General features: G+C 55.3%; 1 protein-coding gene and 1 non-coding gene across 2 annotated transcripts in view; one reads left to right on the forward strand and one right to left on the reverse strand.

Moving 5' to 3' along the window:
• Window positions 1-21,127, reverse strand: part of OTOA (otoancorin) — a 77,871-nt gene that overhangs the window by 36,376 nt on the left and 20,368 nt on the right. Inside the window, exons 9-17 of the mRNA XM_066276847.1 lie at window positions 20,759-20,859; window positions 16,831-16,970; window positions 13,586-13,709; window positions 10,976-11,191; window positions 7,912-8,079; window positions 6,606-6,746; window positions 5,069-5,127; window positions 4,760-4,877; window positions 2,152-2,225 (exon numbers count right to left, since the gene is read on the reverse strand). Coding sequence (XP_066132944.1) covers window positions 2,152-2,225; window positions 4,760-4,877; window positions 5,069-5,127; window positions 6,606-6,746; window positions 7,912-8,079; window positions 10,976-11,191; window positions 13,586-13,709; window positions 16,831-16,970; window positions 20,759-20,859 — 1,141 coding nt within the window. The remainder of the gene's footprint in view (window positions 1-2,151; window positions 2,226-4,759; window positions 4,878-5,068; window positions 5,128-6,605; window positions 6,747-7,911; window positions 8,080-10,975; window positions 11,192-13,585; window positions 13,710-16,830; window positions 16,971-20,758; window positions 20,860-21,127) is intronic.
• Window positions 8,464-8,539, forward strand: TRNAI-UAU (transfer RNA isoleucine (anticodon UAU)). Its single transcript has one exon. It is a non-coding gene; the product is annotated as a tRNA-Ile (tRNA).

Genomic DNA, 21,127 nt, shown 5'->3' on the forward strand with positions numbered 1-21,127 from the left:
TTGTACTGTATTGTATTGTATTGTATTGTATTGTATTATACTGTATTGTATTGTATTGTATTGTACTGTATTGTACTGTATTGTATTGTATTGTATTGTATTGTACTGTATTGTACTGTACTGTATTGTACTGTATTGTATTGTAGGGGTAAACCAGAAGGGAGGGGGAGAATCCCTGTGGCTGGGGCGAGTCCTCTCCATTGTATTGTATTGTATTGTACTGTATTGTATTGTATTGTACTGTACTGTATTGTATTGTATTGTATTGTACTGTATTGTATTGTATTGTACTGTATTGTATTGTATTGTATTGTATTCTATTGTACTGTATTGTATTCTATTGTACTGTATTGTATTGTACCGTACTGTATTGTATTGTATTGTATTGTACTGTACTGTATTGTATTGTACTGTACTGTATTGTATTGTATTGTATTGTATTGTGGGGGTAAACTAGAAGGGAGGGGGAGAATCCCTGTGGCTGGGGCGAGTCCTCTCCATTGTATTGTATTGTACTGTACTGTATTGTATTGTATTGTACTGTACTGTATTGTATTGTATTGTACTGTACTGTATTGTATTGTATTGTACTGTATTGTATTGTATTGCATTGTATTGTATTGTATTGTATTGTATTGTATTGTAGGGGTAAACCAGAAGGGAGGGGGGAGAATCCCTGTGGCTGGGGCGTGTCCTCTCCATTGTATTGTACTATATTGTATTGTATTGTATTGTACTGTACTGTATTGTATTGTATTGTACTGTACTGTACTGTATTGTATTGTATTGTATTGTAGGGGTAAACTAGAAGGGAGGGGGAGAATCCCTGTGGCTGGGGCATGTCCTCTCCATTGTATTGTACTGTATTGTATTGTATTGTACTGTACTGTATTGTAATGTATTGTATTGTACTGTATTGTATTGTATTGTATTGTATTGTAGGGGTAAACTAGAAGGGAGGGGGAGAATCCCTGTGGCTGGGGCGTGTCCTCTCTATTGTATTGTATTGTATTGTATTGTACTGTACTGTACTGTATTGTATTGTACTGTATTGTATTGTATTGTATTGTATTGTAGGGGTAAACCAGAAGAGAGGGGGGAGAATCCCTGTGGCTGGGGCGTGTTCTCTCCATTTTATTGTACTGTATTGTATTGTATTGTACTGTATTGTATTGTATTGTAGGGGTAAACTAGAAGGGAGGGGGAGAATCCCTGTGGCTGGGGCGTGTCCTCTCTATTGTATTGTATTGTACTGTATTGTATTGTATTTTATTGTACTGTATTGTATTGTATTGTAGGGGTAAACTAGAAGGGAGGGGGAGAATCCCTGTGGCTGAGGCAAATCCTCTCCATTGTATTGTACTGTATTGTATTGTATTGTATTGTATTGTACTGTACTGTATTGTATTGTATTGTATTCTATTGTACTGTATTGTATTGTATTGTACTGTACTGTATTGTATTGTATTGTATTGTACTGTATTGTATTGTATTGTATTGTACTGTACTGTATTGTATTGTATTGTATTGTATTGTATTGTATTGTAGGGGTAAACCAGAAAGGAGGGGGGAGAATCCCTGTGGCTGGGGCGTGTCCTCTCCATTGTATTGTACTGTATTGTATTGTATTGTACTGTACTGTATTGTACTGTATTGTATTGTACTGTATTGTATTGTATTGTACTGTATTGTATTGTAGGGGTAAACTAGAAGGGAGGGGGAGAATCCCTGTGGCTGGGGCGAATCCTCTCCATTGTATTGTATTGTACTGTATTGTATTGTATTGTACTGTACTGTACTGTATTGTATTGTATTGTATTGTACTGTACTGTACTGTATTGTATTGTATTGTATTGTACTATACTGTATTGTATTGTATTGTACTGTACTGTACTGTATTGTATTGTATTGTATTGTATTGTAGGAGTGAACCAGAAGGGAGGGGGAGAATCCCTGTGGCTGGGGTGAATCCTCTCCATTGTACTGTATTGTATTGTATTGTATTGTACTGTATTGTATTGTACTGTATTGTATTGTATTGTACTGTATTGTATTGTATTGTATTGTACTGTACTGTATTGTATTGTACTGTATTGTACTGTATTGTATTGTATTGTAGGAGTGAACCAGAAGGGAGGGGAGCACACTTACGGGAGGGCCGTCAGGAGGAAGGGCTGCATGCGGGACCTGGACACCTCCCAGTACTTCCAAGCCAAACAATTCATCTGAAGAAGGATTAAAAGAGCGCCAGGCGTTTCGTCAGATGATGATAAGGGCGAACCAGAGGGTGCTTTCTGGGGGCCGGGCCCTGTTCCCAAGCCCTTTGCGAATGCTTCCTCGCTGAACAGAACACCCCGTGCGGGAGCGGGTGCCACGATTCTGCCCACCGTACGGAAGAGCAGCCGAGGCAACAGCAGGAGGAGCACAAGGAACCCGGGTCCGAGAATGCTCACCAGAGCTGGTTTATCACTGCGGCCGAGTGAGCGGTCACCGTCACGTCCCTCCGTAGGGACCGGTGGGGTCAGTGACGGTGTCTCCGTACAGCAGAATACTACACAGCTACAGTTTCCGAATGGAAGATCTTTATATACATATAGACATGGCCCAGTGGCCATGCTCTACTTTAATCTATGTGTATGTGCAGACGGGTCATCTATAAACTTAACCGTGTATACCGTAGGTCAGGGGTCCCCAAACTTTTTACACAGGGGGCCAGTTCACTGTCCCTCAGACCGTTGGAGGGCTGGACTATAAAAAAAAAACTATGGACAAATCCCTATGCACACTGCACATATCTTATTTTAAAGTAAAAAAACAAAACGGGAACAAATACAATATTTAAAATAAAGAACAAGTAAATTTAAATCAACAAACTGACCAGTATTTCCATGGGAACTATGGGCCTGCTTTTGGCTAATGAGATGGTCAATGTGCTCCTCTCACTGACCACCAATGAAAGAGGTGCCCCTTCTGGAAGTGTGGTGGGGGCCGGATAAATGGCCTCAGGGGGCCGCATGCAGCCCGCGGGCCGTAGTTTGGGGACCCCTGCCGTAGGTGCTCATTCCGCTTTCTAAGGTTCATGTCACTATGTTTTATATACTATACCAAAAACCTCTCAAGTCAAGAGCCAGCTTTTCTCTGAGTGACCCCTGGAGCAGGTACTCTCAGCCTCGGCACTGGGGACACGTGGGGTGGGACCGCCCTTCGCTGTGGGGCTGCCACCCGCACCCTGGCCTGCTAAGCGGCAACCCTGGCTTCCAGCATCCCCTGCCCCCAGCGTAGCGACCACCAGTGTCTCCAGCTATGGCCCAAGGGTCCCCTGTTGAAAACCACTGTCCTAGAGGAAATGTGCCTTTCTTTCTATTATACCTATAATAATTACGTGTTTTCAGCAAAAAGATAAAGAAGAAAATTCAAATTTTCTAATGAACTAGTCTTTGACGGTTCTCTCAGGACTGGGGAGAGCCCAGGATAAGGGGCTTTCTTGGGGACAACTATTCCTGTTTGAAGGTGGAGGTCTTCCCACAGCCATTGGGGCAGTTCTTGGCCTTCCTCCCCACCTGGGTGAGGTGTTTCATAGCCTAGCTCAACGGTTCTCACCGGGAAGGCAGTCAGCGATGTCCATCACGGGGCCTCAGCCCAGACCCTGTAACGCAGGGGTCCCCAAACTATGGCCCGCGGGCCACATGCAGCCCCCTGAGGCCATTTATCCGGCCCCCGCCGCACTTCTGGAAGGGGCACCTCTTTCATTGGTGGTCAGTGAGAGGAGCCTAGTTCCCATTGAAATACTGGTCAGTTTGTTGATTTAAATTTACTTGTTCTTTATTTTAAATATTGTATTTGTTCCCGTTTTGTTTTTTTACTTTAAAATAAGATATGTGCAGTGTGCATAGGGATTTGTCCATAGTTTTTTTTTTATAGTCCAGCCCTCCAACGGTCTGAGGGACAGTGAACTGGCCCCCTGTGTAAAAAGTTTGGGGACCCCTGCTCTAACAGAAAGTCTGCAAGGGGGACTCTATGGTCTGTATCTTTTTTAACACTTTTATTGAGCTATCACTGATCTGCAAAGAACTACAGCGTATTTGACCTGCGCGACTTGATGAGTCTGCAAACACCCAGGATACACGACCTCATCCAGGGCATAGACAGGTCCAACGCCTCCGACAGTTTCCTCGTGTCCTTCCTTTTCTGTCTTTTCGGGAAGAGCATGTGATGTGAGATCTCTCCTGGATTCTGACGCACGCACCCTCTCACTGACTGCGCGCATGGGGTTGCCCAGCGGGGTGCTGGGTCGCCTGGCAAAACCCAACCCTTTGAGCCGGGGAACGACTCAAGCCTTCCTGCCCTCTGGTCTCCCCGAAGCGTTCAGGAGTGTCCGCAACCATTTGGAAAAGAAGTTTTACGCGAAAAAGAAAAACACTCTGAGAGCCGAGTTCCGCTCCCGGCGAGCCTCTCGAAAGGATGAGGGGAGGGAGGATGAAGAAAGGCGTGGCCTTCAGTCTCAGGGGAACGTCACAATGGACACGCAACACCGTGTCCCTCCCAATGGTATTCAAAGGTCCCAATCAGAGCAGGGACTAAGCACTGTGTGGAGGCGCTGGCTGTGAGGACAGGGGCCTTGGAGCCTTGGGCAGGGCAGGGGGGTGGGAGGGGACCAGAGAAGCCAGCTAGGTCTCTGGCCCATGTCACCGCTTCACCGGAATCACCCCGGGGTAACGCCGGGTCAGCAGCGCAGGGGGAAGGCGGGAAGCCGGAATACCTGATGCGGGGAGAGCAGAGAGAGGTTGTTCTCAAAGTACCGGACGTGGGCGAGGAAGGAGTCGGGGCTCAGGGCCTCAATGTGGGAGCACGTCACCCCTTGGATCAGCTGCCCGGCACTGGGGAAGGAGACGGGGGGGCCAGGAGAAGAAGGGGGGGAGGTAAGACAGGAAAGACGGAGAGAGAGAAGGTGGGTGGGAGCTGGTCTGACCCAGGCCACAGCAAGGGCCAGTCCCACGCTCCCCTGGGAAACGGGGCTCCACAGAGCCCGCCAGCCCCCACCCCGGGGTCTGGCGTGGGGATCCGCTACCTCAGGAGCTCCTTGGGCCTTCTGGTGGTCTTCGACAGAAGGTCATACAGGAACAAGGCCTGAGGGGAGAGAGGGGTGGTCAGTGTGGACGGGGCCCTCGCTCACCGTGGGGCGCACCTGCCGTGCCCAGCACTGGGGAGCCCCGTTTTACAGACAGGGAGACAGAGGCCTGCCAGGCACTGTGACGAGCCCAGGGCCGCACGCCCGCTGAGTGACGAAGCTGGGATTTGAACCGGTGGCAGAGAGCCTGCGGGGCCAGGCGCCTGCTCACACCCAGGCTGTTCCCGGTGCTCCAGGAGGTGAGGGACAGAGGAGATGGCCCCCCCTGCAGGGCAGCGGACTGGAGGTTTGCGTCCTCTGCTTCATGAAGCCACTGCCCAGCTGAGAACCCTCTGTCTCCCCTGTTTCCAGGCCCAACCCTGGACTGCCAGGGAGGGGAGGGAGGGGAGAGGGAAGAGAGGGGAGGGGAGGGGAGGGGGGAGAGGGGAGAGGGAGGGGAGGGAAAGGATAGGAGGAGAGGGGAAGGGTGGGGAGGGGAGGGGTGGGGACAGGAAGGGAGGGGAGGGGAGGGGAGGGGGAGGGGAGGGGAGAGGGGAGGGGAGGGGAAGGAAGGGGACAGGAGGGGAGGGGGAGGGGAGGAGAGGGGAGGGGAGGAGAGGGAAGGGAAGAGAGGGGAGGGAAGGGGAGGGGAGGGGAGAGGGGAGGGGAGGGGAAGGAAGGGGACAGGAGGGGAGGGGGAGGGGAGGGGAGGAGAGGGGAGGGAGGGGAGGGGAGGGAGAGGAGGAGAGGGGAGGGAGAGGAGGAGAGGGGAGGGGAGGGAGAGGAGGAGAGGGGAGGGAGAGGAGGAGAGGGGAGGGGAGGGAGAGGAGGAGAGGGGAGGGGAGGGAGAGGAGGAGAGGGGAGGGGAGGGAGAGGAGGAGAGGGGAGGGGTGGGGAGGGGAGGCTGGAAGTTCCACCCATCGCCCATGGCCAGTGAGTTCATCAAGCATGCCTATGTAATAAAGCTTCCCTAAAAACCCAAAGGGCAGGGTTCCGACAGCCTCCGCTGGTGACCACAGGCGATGTGGGAAACGGTGGCACTTGGGGGGACGTGGGAGCCCCGAGCCCTCTCCCCAGGCCTCGTCTGTGCGTCTCTTCCACCCGGATGCTCCTGAGTTACATCCTTTCACGACAAACCCAGGATCTGGTGAGCCAAGCGCTGCTCCAAGTTGCTGTGAGCCACTCTAGGAAAACCCACCAAACCCAGGGAGGGGGGTCGCCAGACCCTCCCCCCGATCTATAACCTGTCAGTCAGGAGCCCAGGCGACACCCCGGACTCTCCACTAGTATTGGTCGTGGGGACAGTCCGGTAGGACGGAGCCTGTACTTAACCTGTGGGGTCTGAGGCTCTGTCCGGGTAGATGGTGTCCCCTGGAGTGGCCTTGTGGGGCCTCCCCCAGCCCAGCGGCGAGGGAGTTCCTGCCCCGTGTGAGGACTCCCCTCCGACACACCTTGGCTCCAGCGCCCGGTCCGAACCCTCAGGGATCAGGGATCGTACCTGAGCCCTACGCAGCTCCTTCTCCTTCAGGACGGTGGAGTTGAACCTGGCTTCCCGCCGTAAATCGAAGAGAGACACTTCCTTAAACAGAGCCCCTTGTACGTCCACGACACCTGCAGCGGCTTCTCCCGCTTCCTTCACCTGCCGAGCGAGACGGAACACACTGGCCGCCGTGGTCGAGGGGGCACCCAGCCTTGGGCGAGGGCCAGGCGCTGGGGTCAAGGGCTTCCCGGACCAGCAAAACCTGTCCAATCGGGTCAGCAAACCAGTGAGGTGGGAACTGCCGTCAGCCCCATTTCACAGCAGAGAAAACTGAGGCTGAGGGAGTAACTGGATGGTAAGAGAGGTTCAAGCCCAAGTCCGTCTTGTTTCAAAATCCACGCTCTCTCTTTTCACCATCTGGGTTTCTGCGGTCTGCAGGTGTCGACGTTTGGGGCCAAAACCTCCTTTTTTTTCTTGGTTTTTTTAACTGATTTTTCAGGTGGAAAAGGCAAGACTGAGAGACTAGGACCCTCTGTTCTGGAGACCCACTGCCACGTGAGGAAGAGGCACGGCCTGACTTAGAACCATTGAGGGAGCTTTCAGAAGCACTGCAGGAACTTCAGAGTTTTCGACTGGAGAAATACACTTTAAAAATATTATTATATTGGCCCTGGCCAGTGGGCTCAGTGGCAGAGCATTGGCCCAGTGTGTGGAGGTCCCAGGTTCGATTCCCGGCCAGGGCACACAGGAGAGGCACCCATCTGCTTCTCCACCCCTCCCCCTCTCCTTCCTCTCTGTCTCTCTCTTCCCCTCCCGCAGCCAAGGCTCCATTGGAGCAAAGATGGCCCGGGCGCTGGGGATGGCTCCTTGGCCTCTGGCTCAGGCGCTAGAATGGCTCTGGTTGCAACACAGCAACACCCCAGATGGGCAGAGCATCACCCCCTGGTGGGTATGCCAGGTGGATCCCGGTCGGGCGCATGCGGGAGTCTGTCTGCCTCCCCGATTCCAACTTCAGAAAAATACAAAAATAAATAAATAAATAAATATTAGTATATCAAGAAACCTGATTTATGAAAAGTCTTCCAGATTGGACTCTCTGGGGAGAGCCCTGGCGTCTGGAAGAAATAAATGTATATAAAATCACCTGAGGGGTCTCTTTCGGGAAAGAAGGGGTGGCGGGCATCTGAAGGCTCAGAACAAGTCTTCGCCAAAGGTGGAGTCGACCCCAGCCTAAGGTGACATCCCGAAGTCCCCGCCCACTCACAAGACGCCCCAACCACAGGCTCCGCGAGTCCCAGGGCAGAGGGCCGGCCACCCCCCTCACCTTGCTGAGGACACCGTGCTGCTGGGCGGGCGACAGGTGGGACACGTGTGAGGAGACGGGGCTTCGCAGCAGCTGCACCAGGTCCCTGGGGTCCATGCCGTAGAAGGCCTGGGTGCTGACCCCGGCCAGCAGCACGCCCATCTGGCTGACGTTGTGGAAGGACAGCACCTGGGCGGGGACCGGCCACACGGGGTGGGTGAGGCTCTGCTGTGGCCTCCTCCTCCTCGCAGGCCTTGACCAGACCCCATGGCATGCTGGGTGGCAGGGTGGGCACCGGGGCACCACCACGAGCCAGATGCGTGCCGCCCTCCCAGACCTCCCTTCTTCCCTTCTTCCCTTCTTTCCTTCTAGCAGGAAAGCGGGTTAAATGTCACAACACAACACCAGCGGTGACGGCTTCCCTGGGGGTGCACTCTGCCATCTGAGGCCACAGTTCAAATAGCCAGGGCAGTGGTCCTGCACCCCAGCTGACGTGTGTGTGTGTGTGTGTGTGTGTGTGTGTGTGTAATTCCTATAAAAAGTCCAGATTTGGCCCTGGCTGGTTGGTTCAGGGCCCAGGCCAGTTGGCTCAGTGGTAGAGCATCGGCCCTATGTGTGGAAGTCCCGGGTTCGATTCCCGGCCAGGGCACACAGGAGAAGCACCCATCTGCTTCTCCACCCCTCCCCCTCTCCTTCCTCTCTGTCTCTCTCTTCCCCTCCCGCAGCCAAGGCTCCACTGGAGCAAAGTTGGCCTGGGCGCTGGGGATGGCTCTGTGGCCTCTGCCTCAGACACTAGAATGGCTCCAGTTGCAGCAGAGCAATGCCCCAGATGGGCAGAGCATCACCCTCTGGTGGGCATGCCGGGTGGATCCCGGTCGGGTGTATGCAGGAGTCTGTCTCTGCCTCCCTGCTTCTCACTTCAGAAAAATATAAAAAATAAAAATAAAAAAGAGGTCCAGATTTGAGTCTTTGCTTTTAATCTGATCATCAGGCAATACAGATCCACAACAAGGGGCAAGAACTGACCAGCAGTTGCCTCTGAGGTAGGTCCTGGGGCTCTCCGCTCACCCAGTCCTGACACCTCTTACAATCCCCGAGGTCACCCTCAGGTCTCACCAGGTCCCCTGACAGGCATCTGACATAGCAGAGCCCTAGCTCACTGACCTCCATGTAGGAATTCTGAGCTGAAATGAAGAGATGTTTCCGGATACGAGTCTGAGGTTTTATGACAAATGGGACTGCAGCGGGCCACCCTACCGGAAGTCATGCACGTCCCCCCTCCCCCTTGGGAGTGACAGTGCTAGGTGGTTTTCCACGGGGACAAGGACACGCCTCGGTTCCACAGAAAGAACAGCTGAATGGTTTCCTTTCGTTATGCTCGAGAGAATGGATGGTCTCTTCCTGCCCCCAACAAAGACCTTTAACGCTCTTGGCTTCTTAGTGAAAGTCACCTTGTAAGAAGAGACAAGCCACTTCGTTCAAGGCTGGGAGGGAGCAAGACAGTCTCCAGGATATCAAATCCACAGAGACACGGCCAGGTCCCAACCAAAACAGGGAAGGGCTGCCCAGCCTTCAAACTAATATCACCACAAGGCTCGAAGGGACAGGGTGACGGGCTAGCCTTGGCCTCGAGTCAGAAAGTGAGAATGGGTTGGGCGATGGTCATGGCATCATGATGGAAGTAGCTAGCATGGGAGTGAAGCAAGCAGGCTCTGAGGCCGGGTGTCCTGGGTTCAATCCCAACTGTGTCCCTTGTAGGTGGCCTTGGCAATGCCCTGATATGCTCTGTGCCTCACACCAATGCTCTGGAAAGTCAAAGTCATAACACTACTGATTGACCTCACAGTGTTGTTGGAAAGAGTAAATGATTGACTCACTTAGACCAGAACCTGGTACCCAGTAAGCATTTAATAAATGTTTGTTGTAGTCTGACCAGGTGGTGGCACAGTGGACAGAGCGTTGGACTGGGACGCGGAGGACCCAGGTTCGAAACCCTGAGGTCACCGGCTTGAGTACGGGCTCACCAGTTTGAGCATGGGGTTCACTGGCTTGAGCGTGGGATCACAGAAGTGACCCCATAGTCGCTGGCCTGAGCCCAAAGGTCGCTCGTGGGCTTGAAGCCCAAAGTTGCTGGCTCGAGCAAGGGGTCACTCGCTCTGCTGTAGCCCCCCAGTCAAGGCACATATGAGAAAGCAATCACTGAACAACTAAGGAGACGCAACGAAGAATTGATGCTTCTCATCTCTCTCCCTTCCTGTCTGTCCCTATCTGTCCCTTTCCCTGACTCTCTCTCTGTCAAAAATAAAATAAAATAAATGTTTGTTGTTGTCCTATTGGAACTGGTCCCAATGCAGTCCTCATGAGCCAGCTTGCTTCTGGGAAGTGGCAATGAGTGTGAACCAGGAGGAGCAGGGCCCAAATGTTTAGGGCTCAGATCTCTGGAGCCCCCGCCCAAGAAAAAGGCCCATTTCCTACCCCAGAAGCGGCAGGCGCATCAACTAGACATGTGTTGCCTTATGTTGCCAGGGTCACAGACAAGAGACCGGGCTGGGACTGAACCGAGGGCACCTGGCTTCAGGGCCTGTGTGCTTAACTCCCTCCGAACAGGGCCTTCTGCAGAGACAGCCCCCCGTACAGCCCGAGACTGAGGTAAAACTGCATTATCTCTGACCCCAGGAGGAGGGGCGTGTCGGCGTTAGCGGCCCCCACAACTAGCAAGAAAAAGAAAGCCCTGGGCTGAGTCCCACACTTTGCCCAGCCGCTCAACACGAGCTCCTACTCGTTGAGTTTATGCTCCTGGTCCCATGGTGCTCTCTGGCCTCTTCCTGTGTGCCGCCTGCAGAATCCAGATGCCACTGTCACCCACCTTGCCTTACAACTAGAGAAACCGAGGCAAAGAGAAGTCATGCCAATCGCCCAAGGTAGTGCACAGACCAGCCGGTCAATGCAGAACAAGCCTTTGAACCCAGCGGTCAGTCCTCTGTCTTGGCCCTACCTTCTTACTGATTGGATGCCCACTGCCGGGTGCCCATACCTGGCCCCTGGGTGTCGGGGGGTTAAAGAAGAGCTCGGAGCTCCCACTGACCTTCTCATGGGCCAAGTATTTGGCAGACAAGATGATGACCTGGCTCTTGGCCCAGCCTGACACCTGGTTGAGGGTGGAGATGGCGCCATGCACAGCCTCCGGGGAGAGAGACTCCAGCTGACCGTGTGTCAAGCCCACAACCGCGTCCGACAAAGAGCCCAGGGTCTCGTTGAGGGTCTGGTTCTCCGTGGCAATGTCCAGGAGGTCGGCTTTCAGCTGGCAGGGGGACAGGCCAGAGTGAGGGCCGACCGCGGGTAGGACAGTGGTTCCCTCTGACCATGCCCTGGGGTGGAGAGCTCCACAGCACCCCGCCCCCCCCCACCCAGCCTCACCAAAGGATCAGGGACTCCTGCCCTGCGCCCAGAGAACGCTGCCTTCGCCGGCCCCGACCTGCATGTGCCGCAGCTGGACGGGGTGCCTTATGTAAATATTCACTCGTTACCAAGTTAACCCCAAAGAAACGGCAGGAGGAAATTTTGTCCGCCTCACCCATAACTCCTCCACCGTCTCCTAATACGTTTTTCCTTTTTGTGACCTTGAACTCTACCATTGTATTTATATATATGGCTGTTTCCTTTCATGAACTAGCCAGGGGTTTTCTGATGATAATATATAATCTATATACACCGCTCACAAAGATGAGGGGATCAGGGAACAGGCGGACCCTCCAGTCCGTCCAGCCTTGTGTAGAGTGCATTGTCACCAACAAGATCAACATGGGGTTTGCTTCTCATTTGCATAATCCAACCGCATTCTTTCACTTGTCATTTGCTTTTCTGATGTTCTTGTTTCATAAAAAAAAAAAAAAAAAATCAAATGCTGCTTTTTTTTATTGCTTCATCTTCATTTTGAAATATCCCCTCGGCCCTGGCCAGTTGGCTCAGCGGTAGAGCGTCGGCCTGGCGTGTGGGGGACCCGGGTTCAATTCCCAGCCAGGGCACATAGGAGAAGCACCCATTTGCTTTGCTTCTCCATCCCCACCCCTTCCTCTCTGTCTCTCTCTTCCCCTCCCACAGCGAGGCTCCATTGGAGCAAAGACGGCCCGGGCGCTGGGGATGGCTCCTTGGCCTCTGCCCCAGGCGCTAGAGTGGCTCTGGTCGCAACAGAGCGATGCCCCGGAGGGGCAGAGCGTCGCCCCTGGTGGGCGTGCCGGGTGTATCCCGGTTGGGCACATGCGGGAGTCTGTCTGACTGTCTCTCCCCATTTCCAGCTTCAGAAAAATACAAAAAAAAAAAAAAAAAAAAAGAAATATTCCCTCATTTTTGTGAGCAGTGTAAAAGTAATTCCCAGTGGTAACAAACAAAAAAAATAAGTAAGTCTCCAGAAAATCCTACCTCACACAAAGAAATATGATTCGTAATTGGGTGGCTAGGCTTCTGAGACCCGTTATGCCTGTATAAATATTTATTTTGTAAATAAGCTATAGTACATAGTTTTTACATAATTGTAAGATGAACAGAAGTGCCCTTTTCTGTCTTTTTCACTGAAAACGATGTCTTACCGAGTTCTCACGCTTCGGTGAGCACCTTCACAATTACTTTATTACACTATTCCTGCCTAGCGACGGCCAAGGGTGTCTGCCGGTTGGTTCCGCGTTACCTCTTGCACAAAAGGGCGGTTCGTGCTCTAATGACACCTGCATTTGCAATGAACACTCAATACAGGTATTCGTGTTAGAGGTGGGTGCCGGTGTGCCGGGCAGTAGGGAAGTGGCCACTGGGGGGCAGCAGAGTCAAGTGAAAGAAAGTGCCGTCCAGCGCCTGGTTCTCCCGCGGTAGGGGGTCCCCTTCCCTGGAGCCCAGCTCTACCTCCCTACAACAGAGGGGTGGACGGTGGACGAGAACACAGCTTCTCAGGGCCCTCTTAGGCCAGCAGCATCAGTGCCGCCGGAAGCTTGTCAGAAATGGTCTCGGGCCCGGCCCAGACCTACCTATGGACTCTGACTGCATTTAAGATCCTGGGCAGGCCCTGGCCGGTTGGCTCAGTAGGTGGAGCGTTGGCCCAGCATGAGGATGTCCCGGGTTCGATTCCCGGTCAGGGCACATAGGAGAAGCGCCCATCTGCTTCTCCACCCCTTCCCCTTCTCTCTCTCTCTCTCTCTCTCTCTCTCTCTCTCTCTCTTTCCCTGCCACAGCCATGGCTCTCAGTTGGAGTAAGTTGGCCCCGGGCACTGAGGATGGCTCCATGGCCTCTGCCTCAGGTGCTAAAATAGCTTGGTTGCTGAGCAACAGAGCAAGGGCCCCAGATGGGCAGAGCATTGCTGGGTGGATCCCGATCGGGTGCATGCAGGAGTCTCTTTGCCTTCTGGCTTCTCGCTTCAGAAAAATAAAAATAAGACCCCAGGCCGCCTGCCGCACCTGTAGTTTGAGGTGGACGCTCTGACGGAGTCCTGACCCGCTCAGACTTCTCCCATGCTGCCCCGTGTTGCTCCTTCCCGTTTTCAGTTCACGCGTCTCAGAGACCACCTGCTATGGCTGGACCTCGATCCCGATTAACCTTACGAGTTCCTCTCAAAGGCTGCACAGGACCGTTCTCCCCCATTTCTCCGGCTAGTCAAGCTGAGTCCAAGCCCACCCCACCCCACCCCCAGGGCGTGCGTCCCATCCGCACCTTCTGGATTCCGGCGTGGAAGCCCCGCAGGCGGCCGCACTTGATCATCTGGTGCAGCAGGACTTGTGCCAGGGTGGCATCCAGCGACCCCAGGTCGTCGTAGAAACAGACCAGCAGCCCCAACCTGGAGAGGAAGATGGGGGTGCTTGCAGAGGGCGCCGCGGCGTGGGCGGCTGACTCGCTCAAGAGGGAAGACGGGGGTGCTTGCAGGGGGCGTCGTGGGGTGGGCGGCTGACTAGCTCAAGAGGGAAGACGGGGGTGCTTGCAGAGGGCGCCGCGGCGTGGGCGGTTGACTCGCTCAAGACAGGCAGTGGGGCTGGGACTTCGATCTACATCCATCCAACCACGTCATCTGTCCTCTTGGGGCAGGAAGGGGGCAGGGAGACCAGGGTGCTGCATGAGCCCCAGCAAATCCCCATCTTCCACCTGGCGTTTGTCCACAGAGGGATTCCCTGGGGCACAGACTCGTGTCCAGGATGCTTTACAACCCATACCCGCAGAGGATGATGACTTCAAAAGGAAAGTGAGGCCCTGGCCAGTTGGCTTCTCCACCCATCTGCTTCTCCACTGCTCCCCCTCTTGCTTCTCTCTCTCCCTTTCTCTCTCTCTCTCTCCCCCTCCCACAACCACGGCTCGGTTGGAGCAAGTTGGCCCCAGGCGCTGAGGATGGCTCCATGGCTTCATCTCAGGTGCTAGGAAGAGCTCAGTTGCTGAGCAACGGAGCAATGCCCCAGATGGGCAGAGCATCGCCCCCTAGTGGGCTTGCCAGGTGGATCCCGGTGGAGGCATATGCAGGAGTCTGTCTCTCTGCCTCCCCTCCTCTCACTGAATTAAAAAAAAAAAAAAAGGAAAGCAGAAGAGGAGAGACAGAACAGTGTAAGGGCAGAAGCAGGATTTGAACCCTGGCACACTGGGAACGCTATACCCAGTGTGGCGCAGAGCAGAGCATCCAGCCACCCGGAGCTTGAAACCCAGCTTCTACGAGACCTGCAGCCAGTCACTCATCTTCCCTGCAAGGCTGCCACTCACACTGGCACAGTCTGCCCAGGGCGGCCCAGCCTCCCTGAGCCTTTGATAAAGGGGGCTTTGCTCTCTCCTTCAGAGCGCGTCATGAACACGATGGACGTGGGGGCGAGGAGCTCCGTGCGTTCGATGAGAACGAGCGTACCAGGTGACTAACGTACCACCTGGCGGATCCTGAGCGCACGTTCACTCACGGATACTCTTAGCATTAGTGTGACAGCTACTACTAGGCTTGGCATGGCCGGACCGCCGCGTGGGTCACGCTCAGCCTTGGCTCCACCCTCTCGGAAACACATGGCGTGCCCAGACATGTCCGCAGGAGAGCGATCGGGTCAGGGGAAGGATCTGAAATCGTGTCTAACCAAAAAAAGCTGACGGGGCGGGGGGGGGAGCAAGGACTAAATGGTAATGACCATGTTAAGAATAACTACTATTTCTCGTGCACTGAACTATGTGTCAGGTGCGTGTGTAATCCTTGTCAGGACCTCAGGGAGGTATGGCAGGTAATCACCTCCCATTCGCAGACGGGGGAAAAGGAGGCACAGAGAGGAACCAAGATCACGCAACTGGTAAGTGGCAGCCAGGATCAAACCCAGGAAGTCTGGCTGCACGTCCATTGTTTCTTATAATTTTTAAATTTATTTATTTTTTCTTAAGTGAGAAGCGGGGAGGCAGAGACAAGACTCCCACATGCGCCCCAACTGGGATCCACCCGGCAAGACCACTAGGGGACGATGTTCTGCCCCATCTGGGGCCACTGATCCATGGCTCGGCAACCAAGCTCTTCTTAGCACCTGAGACAGAGGCTATGGAGCCATCTTCAGCGCCCAGGGCCAACTTGCTCCAACCGAGCCATAGCTGCAGGAGGGGAAGAGAGAGAGAGAGAGAGAGAGAGAGAGAGAGAGAGAGAGAGAGAGAGAGAGAGAGATTGAGAGAGAAAGAATGGGGAGAGGAAGGGGGTGGAGAAACAGATGGGCACTTCTCCCATGTGCCCTGACTGGGAATCAAACATGGGACTTCCACATGCTGGGCTGATGCTCTACTGCTGAGCCAACTGGCCAGGGCCTCAACGTCCTGTTTTTAACCACTAAGCTATTTTTCCTGTAACCACAGAAATACCCATAGCAGGACCCATGTTAACGGGTGACAATTCACTAGGGACGGGGAGAGGGGTGGCAGTTTTATATGAGAACATTCTCTACGGGTGCGTTTGACAGAATTTAAGGCAACAGGGCGATGTCAGAGGAAGCGCTGTGACAGGAAGGCCCTAGGAGAGGAAGAGAAGGTGACTGAACAGCCCACCCCCCCCAGCCCGTGCCCCCAGCCCCTTGACATGTGAACCCTTTCTGGGCTCACAGCTCCTGGCCCCCCGCCCGCTGGAAACGGAGGCTCACGTTACAATCACTGAATTATAAAGCTGGTCCCATCTGGGGTCTAGATGAGACCCGCCTGAGAGTGTCGATACCGGGGTTCACAGATAGGGGACTCACGAGCTCTTTCCAAGACGCGACCCAAGCTGCGGAGAATCACACACCTGCCCGGGAGTGGACAGAGCACCGGGTGACCTCTGTACACAGTGCCCGGCCCACGGGAGACGCTCAGAACTGCCCGGGAGTGGACCGAGCACCGGGTGACCACTGCACACAGTGCCCGGCCCACGGGAGACGCTCAGAACTGCCCGGGAGTGGACCGAGCACCGGGTGACCCCTGCACACAGTGCCCGGCCCACGGGAGACGCTCAGAACTGCCCGGGAGTGGACCGAGCACCGGGTGACCACTGCACACAGTGCCCGGCCCACGGGAGACACTCAGAACTGCCCGGGAGTGGACGGAGCACCGGGTGACCGCTGCACACAGTGCCCGGCCCACGGGAGACGCTCAGAACTGCCTGGGAGTGGACGGAGCACCGGGTGACCACTGCACACAGTGCCCGGCCCACGGGAGACGCTCAGAACTGCCCGGGAGTGGACGGAGCACCGGGTGACCACTGCACACAGTGCCCGGCCCACGGGAGACGCTCAGAAAGCACCCCTTCCTCCCCCCCCCCCCCGAACCTCTTGAGAAGGGTTATCTTCGGGGAAATACTTCCCTTCGCCTGCACAGGGACTATTCAGGGACTAGCCACCTCCCTCCCCCACCCGACTGCTTTGCTGTCCAGGAGGCTGGTGCTTAGGTCACCTCTGGGGAAACAGCTCTGAGGGCCCGGAGCCCCGGCCCCTTGCCTGTGGATGGTGGAGGTATTCCTCATGTCAAAGCTGGAAGAGCCGATTCTCTCCAGAAACGCCTGGGCCAGGGCCGGCGTGATGTCATACACGGTGTCCAGCTGCTTGGTGGCATTGTCATAGCTGATAAAGAGCCCCATCTGGTGGACAAGGACAGAAGATCAGTGAGGAGGACTCCAGTGCACCCGTGCCACCCACCCTGGGGTCTGGGCTGTGTGTGCCCCTGGGGTCTAGGCTGTGTGTGCCCCTGCTGTCTGGGCTGTGTGTGCCCACGGGGTCTGGGCTGTATGTGCCCCTGGGGTCTGGGCTGTGTGTGCCCCCTGGGTCTGGGCTGTGTGTGCCCCTGGGGTCTGGGCTGTGTGTGCCCCTGCTGTCTGGGCTGTGTGTGCCCCTGCTGTCTGGGCTGTATGTGCCCCTGGGGTCTGGGCTGTTTGTGCCCCCTGGGTCTGGGCTGTGTGTGCCCCTGCTGTCTGGGCTGTATGTGCCCCTAGGGTCTGGGCTGTGTGTGCCCCTGCTGTCTGGGCTGTGTGTGCCCCCTGGGTCTGGGCTGTGTGTGCCCCTGCTGTCTGGGCTGTGTGTGCCCCTAGGGTCTGGGCTGTGTGTGCCCCTGCTGTCTGGGCTGTTTGTGCCCCCGGGGTCTGGGCTGTGTGTGCCCCTGCTGTCTGGGCTGTGTGTGCCCCTGCTGTCTGGGCTGTGTGTGCCCCCGGGGTCTGGGCTGTGTGTGCCCCCTGGGTCTGGGCTGTGTGTGCCCCTGGGGTCTGGGCTGTGTGTGCCCCTGCTGTCTGGGCTGTGTGTGCCCCCGGGGTCTGGGCTGTATGTGCCCCTGGGGTCTGGGCTGTGTGTGCCCCCTGGGTCTGGGCTGTGTGTGCCCCTGGGGTCTGGGCTGTGTGTGCCCCTGCTGTCTGGGCTGTGTGTGCCCCCGGGGTCTGGGCTGTGTGTGCCCCCGGGGTCTGGGCTGTGTGTGCCCCCTGGGTCTGGGCTGTGTGTGCCCCCGGGGTCTGGGCTGTATGTGCCCCCGGGGTCTGGGCTGTGTGTGCCCCTGGGGTCTGGGCTGTGTGTGCCCCTGCTGTCTGGGCTGTGTGTGCCCCTGCTGTCTGGGCTGTGTGTGCCCCTGGGGTCTGGGCTGTGTGCGCCTCCGGGGTCTGGGCTGTGTGCGCCCCCGGGGTCTGGGCTGTGTGTGCCCCCGGTGTCTGGGCTGTGTGCGCCCCCGGTGTCTGGGCTGTGTGTGCCCCCGGGGTCTGGGCTGTGTGCGCCCCCGGGGTCTGGGCTGTGTGCGCCCCCGGGGTCTGGGCTGTGTGTGCCCCTGGGGTCTGGGCTGTGTGTGCCCCTGCTGTCTGGGCTGTGTGTGCCCCCGGGGTCTGGGCTGTGTGTGCCCCTGCGGTCTGGGCTGTGTGTGCCCCCTGGGTCTGGGCTGTGTGTGCCCCTGGGGTCTGGGCTGTGTGTGCCCCTGCTGTCTGGGCTGTGTGTGCCCCTGCTGTCTGGGCTGTGTGTGCCCCCGGGGTCTGGGCTGTATGTGCCCCTGGGGTCTGGGCTGTGTGTGCCCCCTGGGTCTGGGCTGTGTGTGCCCCCGGCGTCTGGGCTGTATGTGCCCCCGGGGTCTGGGCTGTGTGTGCCCCTGGGGTCTGGGCTGTGTGTGCCCCTGCTGTCTGGGCTGTGTGTGCCCCTGGGGTCTGGGCTGTGTGTGCCCCTGGTGTCTGGGCTGTGTGTGCCTCCGGGGTCTGGGCTGTGTGCGCCCCCGGGGTCTGGGCTGTGTGTGCCCCTGCTGTCTGGGCTGTGTGTGCCCCTGCTGTCTGGGCTGTGTGTGCCCCTGCTGTCTGGGCTGTGTGTGCCCCTGGTGTCTGGGCTGTGTGTGCCCCCGGTGTCTGGGCTGTGTGTGCCCCCGGTGTCTGGGCTGTGTGTGCCCCCGGGGTCTGGGCTGTGTGTGTCCCCGGGGTCTGGGCTGTGTGTGCCCCCTGGGGTCTGGGCTGTGTGTGCCCCTGGGGTCTGGGCTGTGTGTGCCCCTGGTGTCTGGGCTGTGTGCGCCCCTGGGGTCTGGGCAGTGTGTGCCCCTTCCCAGGAACTCAGATGCACCCATTCTCCTCGTCATAGGTTTCTTAATGGTCCCATTACCTGCTGCTGCGGTTTCTTCTTCAACCCAACTGTTCTTTAAGAAAGTATTATTTGGGGAAGGGGGCCTGAGCAGGTGGTGGCACAGTGGATAGAGCTTCGGCCTGGGATGCTGAGGATCCAGGTTCAAAACCCTGAGGTCTCCTGCATGAGTGTGGCCTCATCCGGCTAGAGCGTGGGATCATAGACATGACCCCATGGTCACTGGCTTGAGCCCAATGTCGCTGGCTTGAGCAAGGGGTCACTGGCTTGGCTAAAGACCCCCCCGTCAAGGCACATATGAGAAAGCAATCAATAAACAACTAAGGTGCCGCAACAAAGAACTGATGCTTCTCATCTCTCTCCCTTCCTGTCTGTCTGTCCCTCCTTCTCTCTCACACTTAAAAAAAAAAAGAGATCAGCAGATAAAGTGTCAGCACACCAAAGTCACAGGTTCAATCCCAGGTTAGGGCACATACAAGAAGCAATCAACAAATACACAACTAAATGGAACAACTAAGTGAAATAATGAGTTGAAGCTTCTTTCTCTTTCTTTCTTCCTTCCTTCCTCTCTCTCTCTCTTTCTCTCTCTCTCTCAAATTAATGAGAAAAAAATGTTTTCTATAAACAAAAGGAAGTATTTTCTGCTTTGGGGAATCAGGCCATTTTTGTTTTTTTTTGTTTTTTTCCATAGATGAGTGCATTTACAAATGGCCGTCAGGCAACAGAAAAAGTGTGTGTTCTCTTTGTAAGATTAAAAAGTGAACAGCAGCAGCAAGAATCGGAGTAGTCCGTTAGTATCTATCCTTCCATTCTTGTTCGCTCTTTGCCTGCATCCAAGGGCGTGACTTTGACAGCTCCTAGATTCTGAGGCACAGTGACTCTGTGCTTACAGGACTTACAAAGGTGCCTGCTAGACTGCTTTGTCCCTCTAAAAAATGCCCTCCGGTGCTGGTCCTGGAGTCTCACCTCCCTTTTCTACACCTTTAGATAAAGAAGAAAAGCTGCAGAAGGCCTCCTGACCCTTGGAATGCCCCACAGTGCCAGCCTCCTCAGAATTTAGCTTCCAACTGCTTCCCGAAACTCACACAGTGCCGGGAGGGTGCACCAGAGGTTTGGTGCATTTTACGACTGAAGGTTACAACAACGTGGATCCCGGCCTCCTAGGTAAGGAAGAGGAGCTCAGGGCTGCCTCTGATTTCACAGTAACCAGACACGGTGGGGTCCACGTGCCTTTGAAAAAGCCTGCCACCTGGTGTGAAGTCGTCTCTCTCGCTGGCCAGGGTGCCCTCGGGATTTCCGCCACCCTTGCGTCCACATCAGGAGAGACACAGGCTGACCGTGAGTTAAGGGGCCCTTAGAACAGGACGTTAACATGCGAGCGTTACTCCGGCTGACGCAGCGATCCAGAGAGGTAGCTATAAATAGCCCTCACTATTAATCCATGCTGCTTTTGACTTGGGTTCACGTTTCCAAGGGCTGGACACTCGCTAGCTACGGTCCTCGGCCTTCTCTTGAGGACGAAGGTGCCCTCGGAAGTGACGTTCGGCTCACAGCCCACCCTCTCTATCGTGCCTGTTCACAGCCGAGCTATCTTGGATTGTCCACGATTCTTTTTTCCTGGCTTTGAGTCCTCCTCCACCAGGATCCAATCCGATGACCGACAGCGTGAGCCCTGGTTCCAAGGGTTTCCTTCAGAACCCCAGATATACTGGGCTGAAGTCGGTGTCCAGTTCCCGGGGCGCCTCAATTGATGGGCGGGACAGGAGGGGCGTGGACTATATCCCTCCTCCCCAGACACGTGAGTGACGGGAGCGTGAGGTAAGTCCTCTCCCCGACTTACTTCGATGGGACTGATCTTCATAATTTCTTCCAGTGACAGGTGAACCATATATCTGCCCAAGATCCATAAGTTCTCCGCGCTGACCCACGAAACAGAGTCATCTGCATAAAAGAAATTAGTGGATAGAACAAGTCAGTAAATTACCAAAAAGCCTTCGCCCTGGGAGTGTGAGAGTCCAAAGTGTCTATCTTGGAGGCTGGGACTTCCTTCTCGCATTCAGGAATAATGAGCCTTCCCAGACGGCCTCCTCACCACACGGGAATCCCAGAGCTCCCACAACCTGGGGCTTCGTTACTCCACCGTGTGGCCCCCCGGACCAGCAGGACAGGCCCCACCCGGGAGCTTGTTAGAAAAGCACACGTGATCTGT

Source organism: Saccopteryx bilineata, chromosome 4 (assembly GCF_036850765.1).
Source record: "Saccopteryx bilineata isolate mSacBil1 chromosome 4, mSacBil1_pri_phased_curated, whole genome shotgun sequence".
Lineage (NCBI taxonomy): Eukaryota > Metazoa > Chordata > Mammalia > Chiroptera > Emballonuridae > Saccopteryx > Saccopteryx bilineata.